The 23,619-nt window shown below is 43.5% G+C and overlaps 3 protein-coding genes across 5 annotated transcripts; 1 reads left to right on the top strand and 2 right to left on the bottom strand.

Annotated features, from left to right (window-relative positions):
• Nucleotides 1-1,844: 1,844 nt before the first annotated feature.
• dnajb1a (DnaJ heat shock protein family (Hsp40) member B1a) lies at nt 1,845-6,090 on the bottom strand. 2 transcript variants are annotated; one of them, XM_070848107.1, is made up of 3 exons: nt 5,491-6,090; nt 3,871-4,463; nt 1,845-3,757 (listed from the first exon to the last, which is right to left on the bottom strand). In XM_070848107.1, the coding sequence occupies exons 1-3, from the start codon at nt 5,699-5,701 to the stop codon at nt 3,527-3,529; spliced, it is 1,035 nt and encodes a 344-aa protein (XP_070704208.1). In that variant the 5' UTR covers nt 5,702-6,090; the 3' UTR covers nt 1,845-3,526. The 2 variants fall into 2 exon arrangements, with proteins under 2 accessions (XP_070704208.1, XP_070704209.1); XM_070848108.1 differs by having other exon boundaries at nt 5,454-5,661.
• Nucleotides 6,091-8,687: 2,597 nt separating this feature from the next.
• tecra (trans-2,3-enoyl-CoA reductase a) lies at nt 8,688-14,790 on the top strand. Its single transcript, XM_070847793.1, has 11 exons — nt 8,688-9,170; nt 9,959-10,010; nt 10,100-10,144; nt 10,271-10,374; nt 11,326-11,441; nt 11,658-11,763; nt 11,905-11,977; nt 12,076-12,119; nt 12,220-12,277; nt 12,395-12,483; nt 13,504-14,790. The coding sequence occupies exons 1-11, from the start codon at nt 9,003-9,005 to the stop codon at nt 13,675-13,677; spliced, it is 1,029 nt and encodes a 342-aa protein (XP_070703894.1). The 5' UTR covers nt 8,688-9,002; the 3' UTR covers nt 13,678-14,790.
• Nucleotides 14,791-14,799: 9 nt separating this feature from the next.
• samd1a (sterile alpha motif domain containing 1a) lies at nt 14,800-22,823 on the bottom strand. Of its 2 annotated transcripts, none has more exons than XM_070847790.1 (7): nt 22,368-22,823; nt 19,338-19,692; nt 18,787-18,926; nt 18,615-18,678; nt 16,767-16,848; nt 16,438-16,552; nt 14,800-16,136 (listed from the first exon to the last, which is right to left on the bottom strand). In XM_070847790.1, exons 1-7 carry the CDS (start codon nt 22,728-22,730, stop codon nt 15,990-15,992), a joined length of 1,266 nt encoding a protein of 421 aa, XP_070703891.1. In that variant the 5' UTR covers nt 22,731-22,823; the 3' UTR covers nt 14,800-15,989. The 2 variants fall into 2 exon arrangements, with proteins under 2 accessions (XP_070703891.1, XP_070703893.1); XM_070847792.1 differs by having other exon boundaries at nt 18,615-18,675.
• Between the last annotated feature and the right edge of the window lie 796 nt (nt 22,824-23,619).

The raw sequence follows: 23,619 nt of genomic DNA, 5'->3' as shown, positions 1-23,619 counted from the left end.
CTCGGCTCCTGTCCGGTTGGCTCGGTGGGGGCAGATATTTGCGGTGTGGCTCCCGTGTCTGAGTGTCTGAGTGCTGCTGCTGATGCTGGTTTAGCTTTCCGCCAGCCCAGCAGGGGTGGAACTGTGACGCCTTCACGGTTCCTCGGAAAACATATTTCCCGGTGGGGCGACTGTTCTACATACTACACTTTGGCAGAAGAAATAAACAGGAAGAATTATTTAGTCGTGGATTTGCTCTTGTGTGTTAATTTGTTATAAGAGAAGCTTTAAGTCAGCTCAGGTTGAGTCAGAGTCACAATTTCTTACATTTACGGTAAAAGCTTACACTGGGGAGTGAGACTAAGGAAGTTGTCCTGTCTATTTTAAAACATGTTCACATGTAACTATGTCTGCCTTAGTGTTTGGTAGGGTTGGTGTTTGCCATAAAAGCGCTGAGGGCCGTGAGAATAGAAACAGAACAACTCTTGTAATGTAAAAGTGGTTTTATTTTGAAGGTTTACAACCGGAAATGTTGTAATGCTATTATGTCTGCCTTGATGATAGTGGTGGCTGTAGCTACGCATTGTGGCCACGAGATGGCAGGAAGAATAAAATTATTATAGAGAGTTTGTTTGTCTCGTAGAAATAAACTGGAACTGGAAACACTGTTTGACTAAAGTGCCGTATTTCTCTCTTGTGTTAATTCTTTGTAATCTTTACAGCCGCGTACTTGTAATAATGGATTTACTGCCCTCTAGCGGCCACTATGAGTAATTACAAGCCACTGTTATCAAGTCAGACACCATTACATTATATCACTTCCGGTTTAAACCTTCAAAATAAAGGCAACAAAAACCATACATGTAGTTACGCACTATGGCCACAAGAGGGCGGTGTATAAATATGACTGTTTTAATATAATTAATTAATAAGATAAGAGACTTGATTTATCCCACAAGAGTCGGTGACAGAAGTAGTGTTAAAATAAATATTAAAAGAAATACAAATATAAGAATATGAGAAAAAATATGAATAATAAATAATAATGTGTGTATTGCAGAGGATATTGCAAGTATCACAAAGTAGTAACTGTAGCTTGTTGTTTTTAGCTTTTAGGTTTAAATCTATTTGAAAGGTTGAATGGAGCGGTGAAAAAAGTTCACGTCTTTGAAGCACTGTTGAAGTCCCCAAAATATAACACCCCAAATATGTTGGCCTTTACAACAGAAGAAAAAACACACACATTCATAGATCAGTTTTATCTGCTTTCTCTGGTTTTGTTTCATAAAGCACTTGGTAGCTAATTAATTATCATAATTATTATTATTATTATTGCACAAAAACAAACTGCATGTGTCAGACTTTTATTTTTGGGTTGAATTTATGGTTAAAAGAAACACTGAAGCCCGTCCATGTTAAAAATAGAGAGATACAGTACCTGCAGTCCCTAAAGGGCCTTGTAGAACACATTTAGTTGTAGGTCTCCTGTCTGTTACTGTACTTGCAGTGATGCCACAACTGCAAACATTATTGCATTTAAGCAGAAACACTTAAAACTCTGTAATAATCCAAAATATCGTGAATCTCCAGAATAAACGACATTTGGAGAAAGAGACGTTGCTTCAAACCTAATAATGAATATTCTTATTGTTTCTTCAGAAGATCAGAATTCATTACTTCATTACTTGTTAATCATCATGTTGTTGTATTTGTAAATTATTAGTGAAGTTGTTTGTAATTATCACAATAAAAATGAAAGTGTAAAGAGAAAAGTGTTGCCTGCTGTGCAGAGATAATAAATACAGTGAATGTTCCTTTAGGACAGAAGACAAGACAAAGAGGGTTTTGGGAAAAAAATGCTTTAATTGCTAAAATGTCCTCAATAACTAAAACACGTAGGCCATAATTAATAAGGTATCTGCCGGTTTTGCTTGCCAGTCTCTTTAATGTGGAAATGCAAATCATCACAGCATAGGAAAGGTCGATTAAAAACTCCCCTCACATTATCAATTTATAAAAGCTTTGTCGTTAAAAACCAAAATATCTCGAGTCCCAACCTGAGCAAATTTCAAAACAACATAAACAAGAAGTAAAACAAAATAAATGCTTACACCTTTTTTCTCTTAAAGAAAAAGCAGGTATCCTTTTTTTTTTTTTTTTTTAAACAAAAAAAAAAAAAGTTACAGAGATTACACATCTCTACGCTCATGTTAAACCACATGTTTGTGTTCTTAGACACTTAAAACTCCCGCAGGAGCAGGATGAACTCATGACCGCCGTTTGTTCTGTTTTCCTCTGGCAGTCACATCAACACCACAAATAATAAAGATAATTGCTGTCAGGTATGAGGTATAAGAGAAGGCATGAAATAAGACAGAATAATCTAACAAAAATATATTCTGCAGGCTTTCAGGTCGGGGGCTTTAACCTGTTTTCACGTCTCTGATGTGCCAAAATAATAATTATAATAATAACTTCGCTGGCTTCAGATTAAAGAGGCATTCAAACAGACAGAGGAGGAACTGAAATGTCATTCGTTAATCATTAAATATCTCAAGATTTTGGTAGTTTGTCTGTTACATATGACACACACACACGCGCGCACACACACGCACACACACACACACATTAATTATAATCACTTAAGGACAATTATTTGGCACAAAAAGTCTTCCCACTAATATTCTACATGAGTGATAAGATGTGTACGACTGGATAAACAAGATTCAGCTTCTTCTCCCAGTTTGGTGCCTGAACTCAGACGTCAGAGTGCTCGTGTTGCTAAATAAAATAAACTCTGTGTGATGCTTCCTCTCTGCTGCGACGTCACTCTCGTCTTATTTCTAACAATTTTTTAGGGTCGTGCACGTTTCAGTTACGTCGTTCTGGTTGGTAAACAGATGAAACGCTGAGCTGACGCCGACAAAGAGAGCGGATTTAACGCCGTTCGCTCACGTGTGGCTCCCGTGTTCCCACCTCTCAGGGTTCACGCCGCATTTGAGCCTCGGGTTCATCTAACGGCAACCACAACCACGGCCTGCTGGGTAATGTAGTTGCGGCTCCTTTCGGGCGAGCGTTTCTGCTCCTGAGGTATCATTAATCAGCTGCGCCCCACTTTAAAGCACTCCCAAAAGCTGCTGCGGTGAAACTCTAAATTAAAAACACACTCTGGTTTCTCCGTCTTGCAGCCAAACCACGACTTTTAACTCGACACCTTGCGTGAAGATCTACAAACTATATGCTGTCTCCTTTTTATTTTCCTGTCAGTCGGATGTTGTGGCCGGCTGTTTAACACTGTTCCTCAACCTCACTGACACATAAAGTCAGCTCTTCTGTCTGCTTTAGTCCTCAGACGGCCTTTAAACTGGAGAGAAGCTGATTTGGTGTTCAGATGGTAAAATTAAACTGGAACCAAATCTGCCCTGAGCCTCCATCGTCCAGGAGAGCGTCACTGGAAATGTTAACTTGTTAGATTTTTTTCATTTATTTTTTTGATTTGTTTTGTTTTTTTCTGAGGGGGGGGGGGGCAAACTTTGATCATCTCCCGTCACAGCGGAAGGACCTGCTTGAGTGCATCTCGTGTGTTCTGGCCCAGTTTGTCGGGGAATTTTACCAAGAAGTCCAAGATCATGTCGCCCCTCTTCTCGGGGCACTTGGATAGAGGGAGCCCCTCCCCTGTGATCCGCTTCTTCATTCCAGGTTTGACGACGTCCCTGGAGGTCACAGTGATGGTCCGGCCGTCCAGCGTCGGGGCGTTGACGGTGCATCCACACAGCGCCTGAAGAGGGACACACAGGGAGAGATAATGGAGAACGAGGTGATTAGACGGACAATTTCACCACCTTCAGCCACTAAGATTGTCAGAACAAGCTTTTTTTCACGCTGACTTACGTCTCTGAGTGATATCTTTGCAGGGTAAATAATATCTGAGCCCTCTCTCCTGAACACCGGGTGAGGTTTATCTTTGACCACAAACACCACGTCTGCAGGAATGTTGGAGGGAGTTTCGTCTCCCTCTTTGGGAAAGGTGATTTTTGTCCCCTCCTTCCAGCCACGCTTGATGTCGACCGTTAAAATCTTGTCCTCGTTGCGTATCGTGCAGCCGTCCGGGTTCAGTCTCTTACGGGAAATCTTCATCTTCTTGGTGCAGCCTGAGAAGACCTCCTCCAGGCTCACCTTCAGCTCATGCACCACGGGCGGGTCCTTCTTCCTCTCCTGCGCCCTGTGAGGGCCCCCCGGGTGATGCTTAAAGGGCCGGTGAAACCCCCCCATGCCGCCCATTCTTCCCATGCCGAACGCTGCAAAGGGGTCGTTGATGTCCATGTCATCCTCGCCGTTTTGTGAGAAGAAATGATCGAAGGGGCTGCGGCCGCCGAAGAACTCGGCGAACATTGCATGAGGGTCTCCATGGAAGGTGTAGTTGTAGCTTTGACCGCAGTGTCCTCCGCCACCACCGCCTCCACCGCCAGCCGAACCCTTTAATCCTAAAGAGGAGGAGGAGGAGGAGGAGGAAGGAAACAAAGCTTAAATCGGCTGTCACATATAAGTGTCAAGAAACTGTGTCAGAAGATAAAAAACGCTCAGAGCCCAAACACAAGTTTCCCAGATGTTGAACTTTTAATGTGACTAAACAGATTAGATTTTATCCTCCATCTTGTTGCTGCTGTTAACTTTTTTATTTTTTTTTAGTGCACTATTAAATTATTTCCTGTGTATTTATATAATTAACTGTATTTTTCCATTTTAAATGATCAGTTGTGGCATGAAGGAGCTACAGCTTCCCTGTAGCTGAACAACCCTTTATAATGATATTCAATAAACTCTTAAAATAATGGGTTAAAAAGTGACATAAGAAATTAGTTAATTAGTTAATCCATTAATTAAGAAAAGTTGATGGATTTCAATTCTGACAATCAGATTTTGTCCTCAATGAAGTAAAAATATGAAATATTGCAGGTTTCAAGTTCTATTTTCAACAAATGTTTATATCAAAGTGTTCAACTATGTTTAATTTGACCAATAAATGATCAGTTTTTACAACAACTCAGTGAATAAACTGAAAATATTAACTAATTGCACAACTAAGAATGAAAGTTCACGTATAAATTTAACTCTTTTAACAACTAAAAGTCGCATCTGTGCACCAGATGAATGTAGAGGGAAACATTTCAGCCTCCAGGCGACAATCTGAGCTTTTTTAACACAGAGATCATCACTGACAGGACAGGCAACAACTCGCTGTTTCCAGTGAGTTCTCCAGCTACACCCATTGTGCGCACACACACACGCACACACACACACACACACACACACACACACACACACACACACACACACACACACACACACACTCTGCATTGTCTCTGTACAGCTGTACACAGATGCATCAATGCACCAATAACATTTAACAGAACCACGAAGTGAAACCCGCAGAGTCTGCAGAAGGTTACAGCAGCAACAGCAGAGCCACAAACCAGCACATGCATGTGGAGGGGTGATGAGTTCAGGTACCTTCTTCTCCAAAGCGGTCATAAATGTCCTTTTTCTTGGCATCGCTGAGGACATCGTAGGCTTCGGCGATCTCCTTGAATTTATCTTCTGCTCCGGCGGACTTGTTTTTGTCGGGGTGATAGCGCAGGGCCTGTTTTCTGTACGCCTTCTTTATCTCATCTTCGGAGGCACCTTTGGCTATTCCGAGCACTTTGTAGTAATCTTTACCCATTACAACGACCGGTCTCCTCTTCGTCCACTTTATAAACACATTGTCAGCGCAGAGGCGTCAGTGTCTGCTCAGGGCCACCAGCTCCACCAGCTCCTCCGGTGTGTGAACCGGGTGAACGGGATCCTCCAGCTGTCACGGTAGCTGGCTAGCCAGCTAGCTAGCTGTCAAGGTTAGCCTCCCTCACTTGACACAGTCCGACGACAACTTTTCACTCTTCGCCGAGACGAGAAAAAATGACGCCTCTTCACTAAAACCACCACAAAACTGCGTGTTCATGCGGGATTGTCCGTATTTTGCCGCCGGGCTCCAAACCGTGAAACCGTGCGAGGAAACTTCTGGAAGAAAGCTGAGGCTGCTGATGTGTGTCATCACCGCCGCGCCGAGAGCACGCCCTGTCAATAACTTCCTGGTTCGTTTGCGCCACATCAGACACGAAGAAGCTGCCAGATCTTTCTTTAAATTGAAGCCCTGGACCACATACACTTTGTAGAAGCTCATCTGAAGGAAATCAGTCTTATTATGATTCGTTAAATAAGTTCATACTTTTTTTAAATTAGCCACGGAGGCTTTCACAAGTGTTTAAATGTGAATGCGCATGCGCAGACGCCTTCGTTCCTGCTGTTTTTGCTTAATGTTTTTTTTATAGTTATTTTAAATCAATAATTAAATCTATAACTATCAGCTTCTTTGTTATATATTATATGACGTTTTTGAATATGTAATTTACGAGATGACAATAAAATAATTAAGTTGTAAGTATACATATGTATTTGCTTTTTGCATTCTTGCTTACAATCTACAGACACACATACATAGACGTAGCAAGTGTTTAGTAATTGTTTCCTTTTACATTTGTACATTTTCACCCTCTTGCATGTACAGCATGGTTAAATGTTTACATGTGTCTATCTCTGCTCAGCTTCGTTGTCTTATTTTTAGCTCTGTGTCTATTTCTATTTTCCTAAAAATAGTTTTTGCAACTGTGTTTGATATTGAGAGCAATTAACCAGTGTCATATTCCTTGTATGTGTACACACACACTTGGCCAATGAAGTCAGCCTATAATTGGAAGTAACTGCATCAGTTGCCAGTTTATTGGGTACACCGAGCTAAAATTATTGCACTTTAGTACAACAGACCTGCAATAAATCCCACATTCATGAAGATTATATTGTAATTTAGTCTCCCATGGACAGAATATTAGATATAACACCTCTGTCAGCTGAGTGTATGTTGGCAAATGTAGGTATGAGTACGGTTGTACTGTCTAGTGAAAGAGTACATGGCAGAGGACAGGGCTGCTGTGAGCCCTTGGGAGGCTAAATGAACTGCTCCTGGTTATGTTTGTCTGTGTAAGAATAGATAAATAAATAAGTCTAGTTGGTCACTGGTTATACTGGTTGTAAAGTGCTCTGTAGCGCTCACTAGAGGCGACACACTGAAGTTGAGTTATATCCAGAGAGTGTAAAAGGTCTGCTGTTGTTGACCCAGCCTGTTTCCTGACTTAAGAGGTGTACAAACGCACAGAAGTGGCATCAATTATTCCCCCTCCCTCTTTTTTTTTACAGCAATTTATTTATTAGCTGTAACATCACAACTCAGGAAAGTGTAAAGAAAAAAACTAATTAACAAACCTAAATCAAATAGCATTATATTAACATTAACATTAGAGAGAAAGATGAGGGGAAACATTGTTATATAGTGGAGTAAATGGGACAAATTGGCAGGTTAAAGAGGTACGATCATACTTAATAGATCAAGTTAGAAAGGACAGATTATACATGTATTAAGCAGGCCAGACATTTGATTTATAGCCTGTAGGAATGTTTGACAGGTTATTGAAATACTCAATAAATGGCCCCTATAACTTATTATTATTATTATTATTAGAATTCACTTAAATTGATGATGTTAAAAGTATCTGAATCTGAATTTGTTAAAAGAATATACTCCCACAGCAAGCATCCATCTAAAATGTCTTATATCACACTTATCTCCTACAATAAAGAAGTATTTTGAAGAACCTTTAGGTAACTCAAGTAAAGTTGCGACTGTACCTACAGGAGAGTCAAAATGGCCGTTCCTCTGACCAGGACACCCCAGGGATCAGTGATCTCATGGAGTCCCATGTTACAGCATTCCTCTCCCGTCAGATATATGTGTGACCACCTTTAAAAAAAGAAGCGGGTCCAGGTCAGCGCATGCTGAAGATTATTTCCGCCCCCATTTATTGCAGTTTTCTGATGATCAATATTAAAACAGATTAGTTCTGTCTCTGGTTCTTTTATCTAATTAAAGATTAAAAAGTGATCTTGGAATGCAAACAGTGATACCGCTGCTTGCTGCTGGCACGGCCTGCTCCTGCTGGTTATAAATAGACCATAGAATATAGATATGCAGTTGGCCATGTGTGATGATGAGTTGACCCAGTGCGACGAAAGGCATCTTTGATCGTCTCCCAATCAGCATTTTCCTCTCCCTTCCTCCCACCACAGACGTGCGTGAAAGTATTTTAGAAACCACACAAACCTTGAACCGCGCAGGCCCTGAAATAAACATGTTTGTCTTTGTTCTGGAGGTCAGGAGCAGCAGTCACACAGGTGGTCTGGGGGAAGGGGGTTTGTGTTGGCATGTGGTGGCCTTTCATCCCACGGATCAGGCTTTTAATGGGGGGGCCCGTCAGTGTGTAACCAAGCAAGGAGCAGAGCAGACAGGAGATGTGTCTTATAGGTCTAATGAGAGCACATTGGCATTTGTCACAGGGTAGGGCTGTATGTGGCTTCCCAAGGTTACCAAGCTCGTGCAGAGCAAATCAGGCGACTTATATTTAGCCTTGCAAATGGCGCGCTGTGGATTATGTCTTCAGCCTCTCCGGTTTCGTCTTCTGTGCGTTTTGTTGCATGAAGGGGGGCTGTGGATCACCAAGAGGCTCCTGTTCAGGTGAGGAGCAGGTTCACTTCATGTTCTCTTTCCACTTCTCCTCACTTTCACTCGTGCGTCCTGCTTGCCTCCACTCTCTCTCACACACACACACACACACACACACACACACACACACACACTGCATCTGGAGGAGGAAGAAAAGTGTTTATGGTGTCACATACTTCCGTCACTCTTCTGGAGGTGGAGGGCTATTCGGAGAGTCCCAAAGACACCAAAGACCACACACTTGAGCTGGACTGACAGTTGTGTTGAGGGCGTGCAGGGGGTTGCTTCCCACACCAGCAGAGGACGAGCAGCCTCAGTGGACATATCAGAGATTATTTCCCCAGGCTACTGAGGTTTGGGATCAAACGCTGTCATGGATGTACTCGCCTTGGAGGCAAAGAATGTAAATGGAGCAGAATCTGAGAAGAAGTCTGCACCGAGGCCAAAACCCAAAACCCCTAAAAAGGCCAAAAGGATTGTTTACTTTGAGGTGGAGATCGTGGACTTAAAGACTAAGGAGAAACTGCTGCTGCTGGACAAGGTGAGCGCCAGGATGACGGATGGTTTCTGGTTACACTCACCTTTTATATCGAGCATAATGATTTTTGAAGACTGGTCGTACTGGCGCACGATAAGTTCAGGTCACAGATATCTAAGTCCACTACAGAGGACACAAACGGAGAATCAGCATGCCATAGATTTTATGATCAATCACTACAGTTTATCACCTCCCAGTGGATTACCTTTAAAGGCTCACGATTTTAACATCTGTCTCCTTTAAAAGTTAGCTGCACAAGCCGAGACTGTGATTACTTTACGCTGAAGTCAGAGGAAACACAGTATAGCTCAAGAACTGCACGGTCGTCGATGTGAGCAGACGGGTAATTTCACAGATAATCATCTACTTCACAGGTGGCTCGGTCAAGTGCAGCTATTATCAGTTAACGTTTCTATTGAGAGAGGGTCGCAGTTAGGAGGTGAGAAATCCCTCTTCATCTGACAGGAATTCTCTGTTCCAGCTACAGTACATGCCTGTGCTGCAGTGGGCCAGCAGGCAGGACGACACACATGATTAGCAGCCTGTATAAATGTGCAGTCGTATTCAAAATCACACGAGGGATCACATGGCAGATGGAAATGGCAAAATGCAAGTCTGACAAATTCCAAAAGAAATTTCAACTCCCGCCGTAAAGACTGTAACGAGATGATTTCTGCTTTTGGATTTCTTAGTGTCTTGTAAACTGGCCTGTAAATGTCAATACAGCAATCTGCAAGCTAATGTTGCTAATAATAATAACCACATGGTTTATTTTTACATTTTGCTCGCAGGTGGAGCCAACCGCCACCATTTTGGATATTAAAGCTTTGTTTCATAAATCATGTGAGTGTGTTTTAGAAATGACAGAAATCAGTTTTTAATAAATGATCCCTGGAGCTTGCCAAGAGTAAAGTTCCTCTCCTTTTCGGCAGATCCAAAGTGGTATCCAGCCAGACAATCCCTGCGTCTGGATCCAAGTGCGTCTGCTTTTCTTCTTCAATAAATTCTGCATTTATCCAACTCAGCTGACTGATTGTGACGAAGTTCTGTGATGTTGTCTGGTCTTATCTCGGCTGAATGTTGTGGACTGTCATGTTTCTCAGAGGCCAAGTGTCTCAGGGATGAGGACGTTCTGCAGACACTTCCTGTGGGAACCACAGCCAGCTTTTACTTCAGTGACCTTGGACCCCAGCTCACATGGGGAACTGTAAGTCTATATGTGCACCTACACGCTATGTTTAGGACCATACAATGGTGTCGCATGCTTACTGTCAGGGGAAGAGGCTTGCTTTGTAAAATGCACAGCAAAGTACACACAATCTGTGTTTAGTAGACTAAAACATGCAAAACTTCTGGTCTGGACCTTATAGATTCTTGTACTGTCAGTATAAACAGACACCCACTCATACACAATAACTCTGGAATATAAATATCAGCCCACAGTGACAGAGAGAGGTGATTTGCTGTGGTTCGTTTTTCTCTCACCTCCTCCACCGCCTGTCCTCTGTCCTAGGACATATAATCTCACGGCCCCATTTCTCCCAAAGGTGTTAATCCCCCTGACCTCTCACTTCCCTTCTGACTGCGCCTCTTTACTCACCCCAGCCCACCCAGTCCCTGCATTCCCTGTCCTTACCAGCCCTGACACAACCCCCCACACCCTGCCAGGCTTCACACTAATGTCACTGTGGGTGGAGGAGCACGAAGTGGCCCAGCAGAGACCACCAGTGGCTACTGGTCAGGCGTGCTGAGCCAGTCTCTGCTGGAGGTGCTGATTCAGGGATCGATTTCACAGTCAGCTGTGGTGCTTTGCTTGATCATGTCATTTGTGGAAAGCTGGTATTACGAGCTGTCTCAATCGCTCCACGGGCGCATGCTAAATACTTTTGTTACTCCACTGAATAGTTGAAGTAGATGGACTGCTTTAAGATGGCTTTGATACAGTCATTGTTATCGAAGCCAGAGCCACAGTGGTGCCAGTTGCATGTTGTGCCATTGGCAGACAGTCTTGTCTAACAAAGTGCTGAGAGAAAATATTTTAATTTCAATCATGTTACTGCTGTTTTTTGTACCATTTTTCTGTCTTTTGCTCTTTTTCACACGAATCTGGCTGCAAATCAAGACAAACACAATGTAAAGCATTTCTGTCTCTTCACAGGTCTTCCTGGCAGAGTGTGTTGGCCCACTGATCATCTACCTAATGTTCTACTTCCGCCTTCCCTTCATCTACTCTCCGAAATATGACTTCACCACTAGCAAGCACTGGGTTGTACAGTGAGTGTCAGCTTGCTTATGTTTTCAGGGGATCTGTTGCGATGTTGCTGCGGTGCGTCACAATCCCAGGCTTTGCCCAGATGCCACAACATGACAAATACTTGTGAAGCATATTGCTATGGCGACACTGAGTCAGGGCCAAGTATAATGGACTGCAGCCGGCCGATGCATTAATCACAATTAAATATGTAAGCGTGTGTGTGTGTCCTGTTGCAGCTTGGCCTGCATGTGTCACTCTTTCCACTACATCAAGAGGATTCTGGAGACACTGTTTGTGCATCGTATCTCCCATGGGACCATGCCTCTCAGAAACATATTCAAGGTGCTGCATAATTTTGACATTTGATATACAATACATTATACAATATATCATCATTTTTTCGTAATCGTGTAAATCTGTCCCAAATCTATGTGGAGCCATGTATTGACAGCTGACTTATAATAGTCCCTCCTGCTATTCCAGAACTGTGGCTACTACTGGTGCACTGCAGCTTGGATGGCGTACTACATCAACCACCCTCTCTACACCACACCCTGTAAGTGCAGACCACTGCAGTTCTCACTTGAACTCATCACTCAAAGTTGACTTCAATCTTAATCCGTTTTTTTTTTTGTTTTTGTGACACAACTACAGTTTACGGGCAGCAGCAGATAAATACAGGACTTTACATTTTCCTGGTAAGTTTGAGATCTGTCTAAGTTTGTGCATTTCAAGATTTTAACCAACAATTTGCTGTTATGGAAATGATCATCGTTGGATGTCTTTTTCTCCCTTTAGTTCTGTCAAGTTGGGAATTTTTCCATCCATGTCGCTCTTCGTAACCTAAAAATGCCTGGTGAGCATTTCAAACACTGCATATAGTGTGAATTTGCATTTTTACAATTATTTTAATGCAGCTAACCGTAGCTACAGGAAAACACAGTGTTTAATTTGTGTTTGTCCATCACCACAGGTTCAAAAGCCAAGAAGATCCCTTACCCATCGAAGAATCCCTTCACATGGATTTTTTGGTTGGTCTCTTGTCCAAACTACACCTATGAGGTGAGCAGACACATTAGTGGGAAAGAACAGGAAACTTAATTGTGCTTTTATGAAAGAAATCATAGGTGATGTAGGAAAAACATTTGGATTCAAACTCAATTTAGTCGACACATTCAGGCCCATGTATCAGTTCTGAAGAATCTGTGACAGAAAATTCAATTTGTATGCTTATCACATTAAAGGATACGTTTTCAAGTCTGCCTTAACGTTAACGTTTTTCATCCTGTAATGAATCCACTAACTTAAATTTGACTAACTCCGAGTGATGAAGCCTCATTAACTTCAGATAAACTTTGGAACAGAGTTTTACACAAAATGAAAAAGACAAATGATTAAAGCTAAAGATGTTTCAATTTTCATATGAGCACCTGAGTATTGTCTTAAGACAGACTTGAAAATTGTGATCCAATCCTTCTACTGCTAAATGATGTTGTTTGCAGAGGTAGAATGTAACTAAGTACATTTTCTCAAGTACTGTTCCTCAGTGCACTTTTGATGTATTTTACATGAGTATTTCCATTTCATGCTGCTTTATACTTCTACTCCACTACATTTGAGAAACATATTGTACTTTTTACTCCACTAAGTTTATCTTTTTCTGAGAGAAAGAAAAAGGCAAAATAACCCCAAATCTCAAAACTGACCAGTGCATGAAGTGCACCAGTGTTTTTGCCTGTAGTGTCTTGTGCTTGAATTGAGGATTTTTACTTGTAATAGAGTATTTTTAGACTATGTTAGGATTTTTCTTCAAGAATGTCAAGTATGTCAAGAATATGTCATTTTTTTGTTACTAGTTGCATTAAGTAAATTTCCACATTTTAAAATTGGGATACCAAGGGCAACTGGTGTGTGTGTGTGTGTGTGCAAACCAGCAGCGATTCTACACAGGACCCATATTTCATCCTTGTAAGACGTACTATTGCTGCCATCTACTGGTTATGTCGTACACACGTAGCATAAATCTCAACGTGCTGTGTGTGTGTGTGTGTGTTTGTTTGTCTGCAAACTTCTTGCTCACAGCTTGGCTCGTGGATCGGCTTCACAGTGATGACCCAGTGTGTGCCTGTGGCTTTCTTCACTCTCGTGGCCTTCATCCAGATGACTGTGTGGGCCAAAGGCAAACACCGCAGCTACTTAAAGGAGTTCAGAGATTATCCGACCCTGCGTTCCTCCATACTCCCCTTCATCCTGTAGAGCCTGGCCGAGAGAACAACACGCATCCAACCCCTCACTGATGGGGTCCTGTTTAAGGGCCTCTCTATCCACTGGATGTCAGAAAGTGTGAGCTGAGGTTAAAGGCACGGATGGATTGTGGTCATATGGACTCCGTGTAACAATTTCTTACATGTCACTCCATAACAAAGAGTCACAGCTACTCTGAGTGTTGGACTGGTGACTGCAGAACTGTTACAGGCCCAGAAAGCCTCCAGAGTCAAATGCAGTAAAGTCTTAATTTAATGTTGTCTGTGATCTTGAAGAGCAAGGGGTGAAAGTTTTTTGTTTTTTTTGTTACTTTGGTCAGTTGGAACATGTCTGATTGAGAGTGCTGTTTAGTTTTTGAATATTTTTAAGAAATTCATAGCTTTTGGCAACCAAATCAGTGAAGTTTCCCACAGAGCTGGGAACTTAGCAGAGGCTAATCTGCATTGTCAAACTAGTGTGCAGCCTGGAGCTGACAACTGTGTGGCCTCACGCAGTATCCCACTGATCTGACTGATCCATGTGACTATGGCACTAAGGCAGCAATACTGTGATTAGAACTCGTATGCTGATTCCCACGTTTTCCATCGTGGGTGATGGAAAATCTTTTCTTCTCTACATGGATCAAGTGCATTTGTGGCGTAGGACAAAAAAAAGTGAGAAAAATGCACAGACTGACGAAAATATACGTCGGTGTTTCATGTATCTAGTGTAGAGTCTGTGCATCGCCAAGGTGCAGATCTTTTCTCACTATTATTTTTAAACTAATCTGAAGAGTTGTGAGGATAAAAACATAAAGTGAAACTCTGATGGTCTGATGGTCCATTTTCACTGAATGTGCATTTCACAGTCGAGCGCTACATCGACTGAAAACTCAGATTAAATGAAGAATTTTGATTTTGATGTTTGTGTGAGGATAACATGCAGTGTTGAACAGGACTTTTATCTGAAGTGGAAAGCTTGTTTACAATATTTGACACTAAAAAGGGCCATCACTCATCCTAACGACCTCTAAAGGCGACGCTAACCTGCTGAAACAACTGTTTTTAGGGAAATTACTAATACGAGGAGTGTAAAAAATAATAAAATGATAAAACAAGCGACTGAGCAGAGAGACACGAGCTTTATTTGTGACTCTGGAAGAAGTGTCAATGTTATAGATAAAAAAGGGGAGGAGATACATTGGAGATGTAGACTACATCAGATGGAATGTTACAATTCAAGAGGCTGACTTTGATCAAAACACAAAGAAACACTGGACAAATTAACGGATGATAACATAAAATATTGCATTTGATCAAGATATCTGCTCTGTAAACAGGCACTGAGCAGCTGTATTAAATTCAAATCAATATATTCAGTATTACAATAACATTTCCCCAAGTTTATTACTTTGTTTTGCTTATGTATGAAAGCAAATTCCATTAGGCTGCACATTTCCTGGTTGCATTTATCTGCAACTGTACCCAAAATTCAACTGTATTAAGTTGGACCACAGTCAAAAAAAACCCCAAAAAGCACAGTATATTGCCTTGCCAGCAGGTAGTCGTATCATATTGGTTATATCTTAGTGTTACAGAGACACCGAAGACATAATTCAATATCAGCAGCTATAGGTGGCATGCTAAGTCAGGAGTCAGACTCTTGATGCAGATATGTAGATAGCCTGACTCCCCAGCACTTTGATGATATATAATTCAATTCATCATATGAGAAAAAGCACATTAGATGCGCCTTTCCTGTGCGAGTTACAAACGGTTTCTGGGCTAACAAAAGGTATCCTAATAGATACAGCAAGGACGCAGGGAGACATTTTAGAGCCACAACCAACCAACATTTTCTTGTGGACCTAAAACTGTTGCAACACTTTGCTCACAGCACAACAGAGTAAGGTCTCCGTGGTGCTTTAGCCCATAGGTGGTCCACTTGGTGCAAGGCTCGATCCCCTTCAGTGGCTGCATCATCCATCTTTCACTCTTGCAGAAAGGTCATTGGTCCTCCACTGTAAAACATACTCTGAACATAGCAGTCTATTCTCACGACAATGCAGTCAAACAGCCACATGGGTGAAATGAAAACCATTTGAAAACCAAGGACCGTAATGAGAGGTAGGATGACTGTTGTCATGTCTGTTTCAGTTTCTGGTCATTGTCACAGTGAAAGTTAATTCCACCGCAGCCTTCTCCCCCACTCACCCTCTACATATCCTGTATATGAAGGTGGGTGGCAGGATCCAGATGGGAGAGGGCACTGCATGCACGTTATGGTCAATGCAGCATTGTCCGTCTGTCATGTGAATCCCCACTTCAGAGGTCTTCGTATTCCAGGAAGTGGGTTCTCTGCAGCACCTTTACGTGGCGCTCATAGATTTTGAGGGCAGGGCCGAGTCGGATCGACAAACCAGTCAACACGTCGCTACGCTGCATCAGAAGGAGGGACTTCCCATCAATTTCCTGTTGGTGAGAGAAAATGTTTCTCAGTTAGCATCACCCGTAGGGTTCTGAAGAGATAATACTGAAACCCTAAAGTAGTTTTTGTTTATCAAGAATCTAATCTTCTTATTTTCTAGTAGCCTTTACCATGAACTTTGATGTACACAATTAAATGAATACTGGCCCTTTCATACACCACTTTTAAACTGTGCAATGCACCTTATATTCCCTGCCTCTAAAAAAAGCACTGGGTGGTTGGATGTGTGTGGTTTTCAGTGTACATCTGGCGCCCTCTGTGGCGGCTTTGTGGCAGTGCACTGACCTGTGTCCGAAACGCCACAGCCTGCTCTGGAAAGCCTGCAGCTGAGAAGTAACTGGCAACATCTGCCACAGTCCACTGCAACAAGTTCTGGCTCATCTTCTCCTTCTTCACAGAGCTGGAGGAAGACCGGATGAAAAAGAGACAGATACGTGACCACGGGGTTACTTCTCAGAAGCAGATGGTGTCTTTTCAAGCCTTTAGGTGACCTTCTGTGCGATTAATACTAATTAAAAATAGTACGTTTGTGAAATAGGAAGGGTCGTGGTCTTAGGAATTGGCGAAAATGCATTTCAAGAATGCAATGACTTGTTTAATAACACAATACTCACACTTCGTCACCTTTCCCACCATTCAGAAGGCTGTCTTCGGCTGCTGTGAAGGAGGATATATCTATCTTATTGTTAAATGTACCTGTGGACAAAAGGGGAAACAAAATAGAGACAGTATTATTATGAATGCTATGCAAATGTTACCACAATAAAATACTGATTGAACAGATATCATGGCATGCTCTAGAGGAAACCGTAACTGCATTATTTCTTTTAATGATCACGAAAACGCAATGCAGAGTTGATTTCACTGATTTCTATCAAAGTGACAGATTGACAACACGTGGGAGAGAAATTTCAGTCTTGTGAGAACACAAGAAAACACAACAGGGGAGAAAAAACAAGCCAAACTCATCTGTGTTTATTCATTTCAAATCTAAAGCCATCATGCCACTTATTCCTTGCCATATCAACGTGCAATGAACGGTTGCAGTTACCTTTTGGCTTCAAATCAATTAAAAAAAAAAAAAAAAAAAAAAAAACTGAGCTGAGGCGTTCCAACGGTGAAATGAAATGGGCAATTAAAGGGCCGCTCAGTTCATATGACTCACTATGGGTGCAAAGAGAAGGGTTGATAGGAGAACCGTGGCTGTAACTTTTTCCAATTCTGTAAAATGTAATTCAAAGTGTATGACAAATTTTGTATGAATTTCCCCTCAGGGATGAATAAAGTATCTATCTATCTAAAATGTAGTTAACAATAATGATTTTTTTCTGGAGTTTTAAATGTGGAGGTTCCTATCCTTGACAGTCAGAGGTGTGATGTTTTTCCAGGGCACTAGTGTGGCACACTGAGGCCTCTACTGTCACGGTACAGTATGTTTTTCTATTAGAGTCTGTTCACGGTTCAGCACAGTGAATGAGTGTTGATACAGCAGCCTTACTATACAGTAACAACCCACTTTCACACGATACTGGCAGGACTGTCTTCACGCATGTGACGCATGAGAGGGATGAAGCCCCCCCCATTCTGCGGGTCCGGCTCCTTCTCAGTCAAATCATGTCCAGGCCCATCAGATGTACATTATACAGAGGCATGATACTTATTTCTGTTGTGTCACGTTAGTTATTTGATCAGAGGTCTCCTGGCGACGTCTCACAGACGAGGGAAAGTCACATTTCACATTTGTAGCAAAGAAACAAACTCTGTAGGCACCAAATGTCCTCATTGGTGTACATATGTAAACTAGAGGAACCTCTACTGGATTCATTCTGTGTCTCTGAGGTGGTGGGGACTTTACCCCAAGCAACTTTTCATCAAGTTCAGAGAAAAATCTGAAAGTTTTATGTTGCCTTGCTGCACATATGCCATAAAATATGAACAAGACCTTTTCTGAATTATTAAGAGCCATCTATAAGCATACATGTCATCTACCAAACAGCTCTTTCAAGCAATTAAAGTGTCCAGCTTTGAGAAACCCTCTGCTGCTTTATGTTTATTGCATCGTCATGGCGGTGATTTTTCTTGACAAGAAGTCATGATGCATCAACTTCAGACTTGTATCAAGTCTGCAGATTTCCAACTCTACAAGCCTCTGCTGTTAAAAGTGCAGTTTTGCAAAAGGGCGGCATGTTTGGGGAAACGACTTTTAACTGTCAAAGTGAGCAACACCTGGATGAAAGGCAGCAGGTCAAATTTGGGAGGAATTCAAAACATCTTGAGCAACAAGCCTCGAGGCAAGCGCTGGTCAAAACATACGCTGTCATTAGTTAATTTAGTGTGCGTGTGCCTCATTAGAAACTGTTCCACAAAATGAGAGAGCACTGATATATTTGTTCTACGCAACACAGATGCAGGCTACACAGCAGCCGTAAAAACAAAAAGACATCCAACACTATTTTACTCACAGTTGTCAGGTGGCAAAGACAGAGTCTGTGGCCTTCCATCAGATACCTTCCTGCTCTCATCCTGCTGGCCACAACAAAATGGGAACAGAACAAACGAAACATGAAAATGTCAGGTGTGAAGCACACGACATTAAGGTGGTGTTTGACGCGTAAAGGATTACAGGCCATTTACCGGCACTGCTGCGTAGTCTGGTACCAACTGGTCAGAAGAAAGGCTGCTTTCCTCCGCCTTGCCTCCATCTTCTTTCTTTACGCTGCTCTTCAAAGCACCGGGACTGGTAGTAACAGAGGGGACTGCTGGCTTCATGGCTGCTGTTACCACAGAGTGCAGCGTTTACATTACATGCTGATATTATCCGTACTTTCATCACCAGACTTCCTTCTTGTCAAAATCTAAAAGTAGTCAAAAATTAATGCACTGAAAGTTATTCTATGTTGGTTTTTAACATTATTCAATAAATCTGAATAACTAATACTGACATGACTGCATTTCTTACCGCAGGAGGACATCACTAAGCCCTGGAAATGTGTTATGTCCTCCTGCAACTCTGTGCCCTAACTAAGGTATTTCTACTGTCAACAGCCATGTCACCCATCCTACACACATCCAGCTACCATCCCTATTTCATATAAAAAGCTAAACCAAGCTTGTACATGAAACAATATTCATGAGCTCCATAATGCTGGATGTGCATATTAGACTGTGTCTAGCAGTGTGAATACCTTTGTCTCTCTGCATTCCTGGGTGCTGGCGCTCCGCTGGGCAGACAGCAGAATGATAGGCCCAGTCATTGTGTGCAAGGGCCCTGGGGCTGGAGGGGGGCAAGGAGCTGGGCCTCTCACCAGCCTTCTGGAAAGGGACACAGTCCAGACCCGAGCCGGGGCCGCAGCCGGGGCCGGGGCCAGGCCGAGCGCCAGAGGGAGAGCAGGGAGCTGAGACGGCTCGCACGGAGCCACAGCGCACGGCTGCATCTTCATATGTGCGGCCAGGAGAGGGTCCATCCTGCCCGTCCTGGCTCTCATCGGCCCCCTCCTCATCCGCATTACTGTCGGTGTCCATTGCCAGAGAGGTGTCAGCCTGCAAAACAGAGGCATAGGTGCAACATGTAATTTCCACCCCTCTGTATTTTGTGAATGTCATCTCTCACAATGATCGCATGATATCATTTTCAAATCTAAGGTGGGGAGAGAATTTAAAACCTACAAACATACACGAAGGGTGACTTCATCTTTGCTTGGATCAATGGGGACAATCAGCTTGAGTGGATAAGAAACATCCAGTGGAACAAAAGCCACCATCAACAATTAAGTTCATTATCTGACAACTACTCAGAAAGCTGGTGAATCCTGCAACGATAGGGGGGATTGTTGTCATGACTGAATACTAATTGCAGGCTGAGCGTGTCACATGAAAACACGCTCGTACTGATGTCGCAATTTGACCGCTGTGGTGGTAAATTATTGCCTTTGAATGCCTCCGTCCCTCTCCGCGGCGCAGTGTTCACTCCGCAGACAGACTGTCAGCCCTCCCACCACAAAACGTGTTTGCACGCAATATAACACTTGAATTTAATGTTATCTGATTGCGTGTAACTAGTTTTAGCGTACGCACTCATTCCTTTCGTTGGGGGTGGGGGTTTAGTCGACGGCACCCTGAGTAGAAAAAAAAAAAAAAAAAAAAAAAAAAAATTACCTTGTGTGCGACTGCGTGTCCAAGACCAAGCTGTCGAGCACAAGAGCGCACTAAAGCCCGCCCCGCTCCTGAGAGAAGAGCCGCCTGTATGGCATACAACCATCGCACTGCATTTCACATAACTTTCACCGAGACACGGCCACAAAAACACCGTGCCCCCCCCACCCCCTCCCCGTGCAGGATCTCAATCCTGCACGGTTTGCATCTCGGCTCACAGAGAGCAGCCGATGTGCTCGGTGCGTCCCGGTGTGGAGAGGCCTTCTTGATTGATAAATCTAACACACGGGAGAGTAGAGAGGGCCGATGGGAGGCGTTTTTGGTTTTTCTCAAATTTCCTCCAAAGTGCGCATGGAGTTGGGAGCCGCGGAAAAGACCTCGCCATTGTGTCTGTGGTCTTTAACAGAGCCGAGCCGCGGCAAAGCACACCGGAGATCCAACAAAAACACACACAAAACGAGCTTTAACTCGACGTGCAGATCAACGCAGCACTCGGATCGGAGCGAGCAGCAGCCGCCTCGGTCAGCGGCACACTTTGACTTTGCACCGGGTCAACGATGCACAGAGGAGGCGACCGAACAGAGAGAGTAACGCAAATGAGTCCGTTATCGGACACGTCACTGTCTCCATTTGACCCTCGTATTCAGGCAAAACCTGGACAACAAGCCCCGAGAAGCAGCCTGTGCAAAGTAATCAAACGCAGTCGTTTTTTTGTAGCGACACAAACGCCTTTCAGGGAACAAAGTCAATTTGATCTCAGCTTAACCCAAATCGGATAGGGCATCCGCCAGCTAGCGCTAGACGAACAGTTTGCGGTGGCTTCGCGTTAGTTCAGGTCTCACAGTGTTACCGGCTCCTACATATTTCATCACTTTGCGGCGACGTGACTCATCTTCAAACACTGTCAACAAATAGTTGCCAGACACATGAAGTATTGCCATTGCTGTGCGGGACGAGAAAGGCCACAACAACAGCCGACACCAAGCATTAGACGTGACCGGGCTTGGCTGCGTGTCCGACAATGGATCTAGGGGTTCGACTTTATGCACTGCGTCTGCAATCGCCCATCACTCGCAAAATAGACGCAGTTTGCATAAATTAACCGAATATACCTTTATTGGGAGTACTTTGGCAGCGACAGGAATCGATTTGGTCGCTGTTCTGCGGGACAAAACATAGTGATGGGCATATGTTAAAGTCAGGCGGAAGGGGAGAAATATCGTTTACGGGCTGATAAAATATGCGTCTGGACGTGGCTCTGGTGGCGTTTATGATGCTGCGTGAGGTGTCTGTCCTTGTTTTGCCCAGAATAAAAAAACAATCAACAACCCAACAATGTCCCAACGTCCCCCATCAGGCTCCTACATCCGCGGTGTTTGAGACTTTTTTTCCTTCACCCACTCCCACATTTAAAAGCAAGCGAGAATGACACCAACTATTTCCAGCACTGGCTTACAAAATAAAAAAACCCATGAGTGGATGAGTATTTTGCGGCTTTTATTCTGAAAGGGGATTCACGGAGCTTCCGGGCTAACCGTCGCAGCCTGCCGCTAGCTTAGCAGCGCCCCCCTCCCCTTCGCTCAACGCCGAGTTTGGGGCTTGAAAAGCGCTTTCTGCTGCTGATAATGGAGGCTCGGGTTGTTGCGGACGGACAGGACGGTGCAACTTTTCCTCGCCTGTCAGTCTGTTTGCCCGCAGCGTCCGTTTAAAGTGCTTCTGCCCCCTAAATGTGCCACAATCCGACTCCACGCGCACCTTCTGTTGGCTTTTTTTTTTTTTTTTTAACGTCTCCACCTCGGTGGCGCTCCGGCGAGGTCCAACCGCCGCTCCCCGTCTGCGGCAGTTTTGGGTGCACTTGCAAATCACTCCCCTCACCACTCCCCGTTGTAGACACAAAAAGACGTTGTTTTTTTTTCTTTCTCTCCCCCCTCGCTTTTTACAAACCACACTCCAGCCCCGCCGTGTCTCCACCTGTTAATTTTGCCAAGATGTGGTGTGACAATGAGGTGTGAGCTCGTCAAACATGCCCCCCCTCCTCCCTCCGGCATCATCCTCCAACATACCTCCAAATCCTCCTCGTCCTGGTCCACAGGACCGAAAGCGCTGTCCCCGTTGCTCAAGTCCGAATGACTGGCTTCCTCCACCGCGCTCCGTCTCCCAGCCGTCGTTAGCGCTACATCGTCTTTTTTTCTGCTCCTCCGCTGAACCTTGGCGGCGTTCCGGTACGAAATGGAGCCCTTGTAGTTAACTTTCAGCACGGTTTGTTCCTGGATCAGTTTCTCCAGTTCTGCGCAGGTTCGGTCGGGCTCGGACCCGTGTCGTCTCCGGACCATTCGGCAAATCCTCTCCAAGTCCGGCCGGGCTTTCCGCGACCGCAGCGAGTCGATAGTGTCCAGGATCCACTCGCGGTACTTGGATTCGGACATGTTTTTTTCCTTTATATTCGCTCCGCTGGGTCGCTTCTCTCTTTGCCGTTTTCTTACCTTTGGTGCGTCAGCCTCGTACGCTCCACACGGTGTTTTTCGTGAGCCGCGGTCCGAGCCCAACTGAGAAGCGGAAACCTCTCCGTACGCCTCCTGCGTTTGCGTGTGCGCTTAAGGTGGACCGACGGAGTTCCAGCCAAAAGTTTCACTCGACAGAGGGGTTTTTAAGGTGGAATCTGCAGTCCTGGACGGGAACGAGCGCGCGCACCCGGGCCCATGTGCGCCATAATGGCTGCAAAAGGCGTTTTTTTTAAAGATTAATTCAAGAGTTAAAAAAGTGTAATCACATTAAAAACAAAATAAAAAACAATTGAGCTTCAGGCACTGACGGAGTTAGTGGAGCTAGATCGCGTGGTTTGTTCGTAATTAACTTCACAAAAACAGAAAAAACAAGCAGAAGTGTAGCTGAGCTCTATTTGTTGCCTTGTCAAACTAAATAGAGAAAAAGATTATTATTAATCTAAAAAAATCTATAAAGCATGTTAAAAAAAGTGGTTGATGGAAAACAGATTTGTCTTTTTCCAACTGTAACCCCACAAAAATCCAAAATACTGACTTAGAACCTGCTGTTTTCCAAATAGAGACTTTTAATACAGACTAGGACATTAGACAGATATTCTGTATGTAAATTATATTTATGATGCTGTTAATGTTTTGACTGCCTGCTGCCTTTGTAAACAAAGTAATGTCTATTGTCAATTATGACTAATTCACAAAATGACTAACTGTATATTGACAAACCAGCACTTTTCAGTTGTGTTCGTAAACATACCTGATGTCTGTGTCCAAAAACTACGAAGTGGGTCTTTGAAGGACCCTTTCATGTATTTCT

The sequence above is a fragment of the Pempheris klunzingeri genome, chromosome 17 (assembly GCF_042242105.1).
Source record: "Pempheris klunzingeri isolate RE-2024b chromosome 17, fPemKlu1.hap1, whole genome shotgun sequence".
Lineage (NCBI taxonomy): Eukaryota > Metazoa > Chordata > Actinopteri > Acropomatiformes > Pempheridae > Pempheris > Pempheris klunzingeri.
This window is presented reverse-complemented; position numbering and strand designations above follow the sequence as displayed.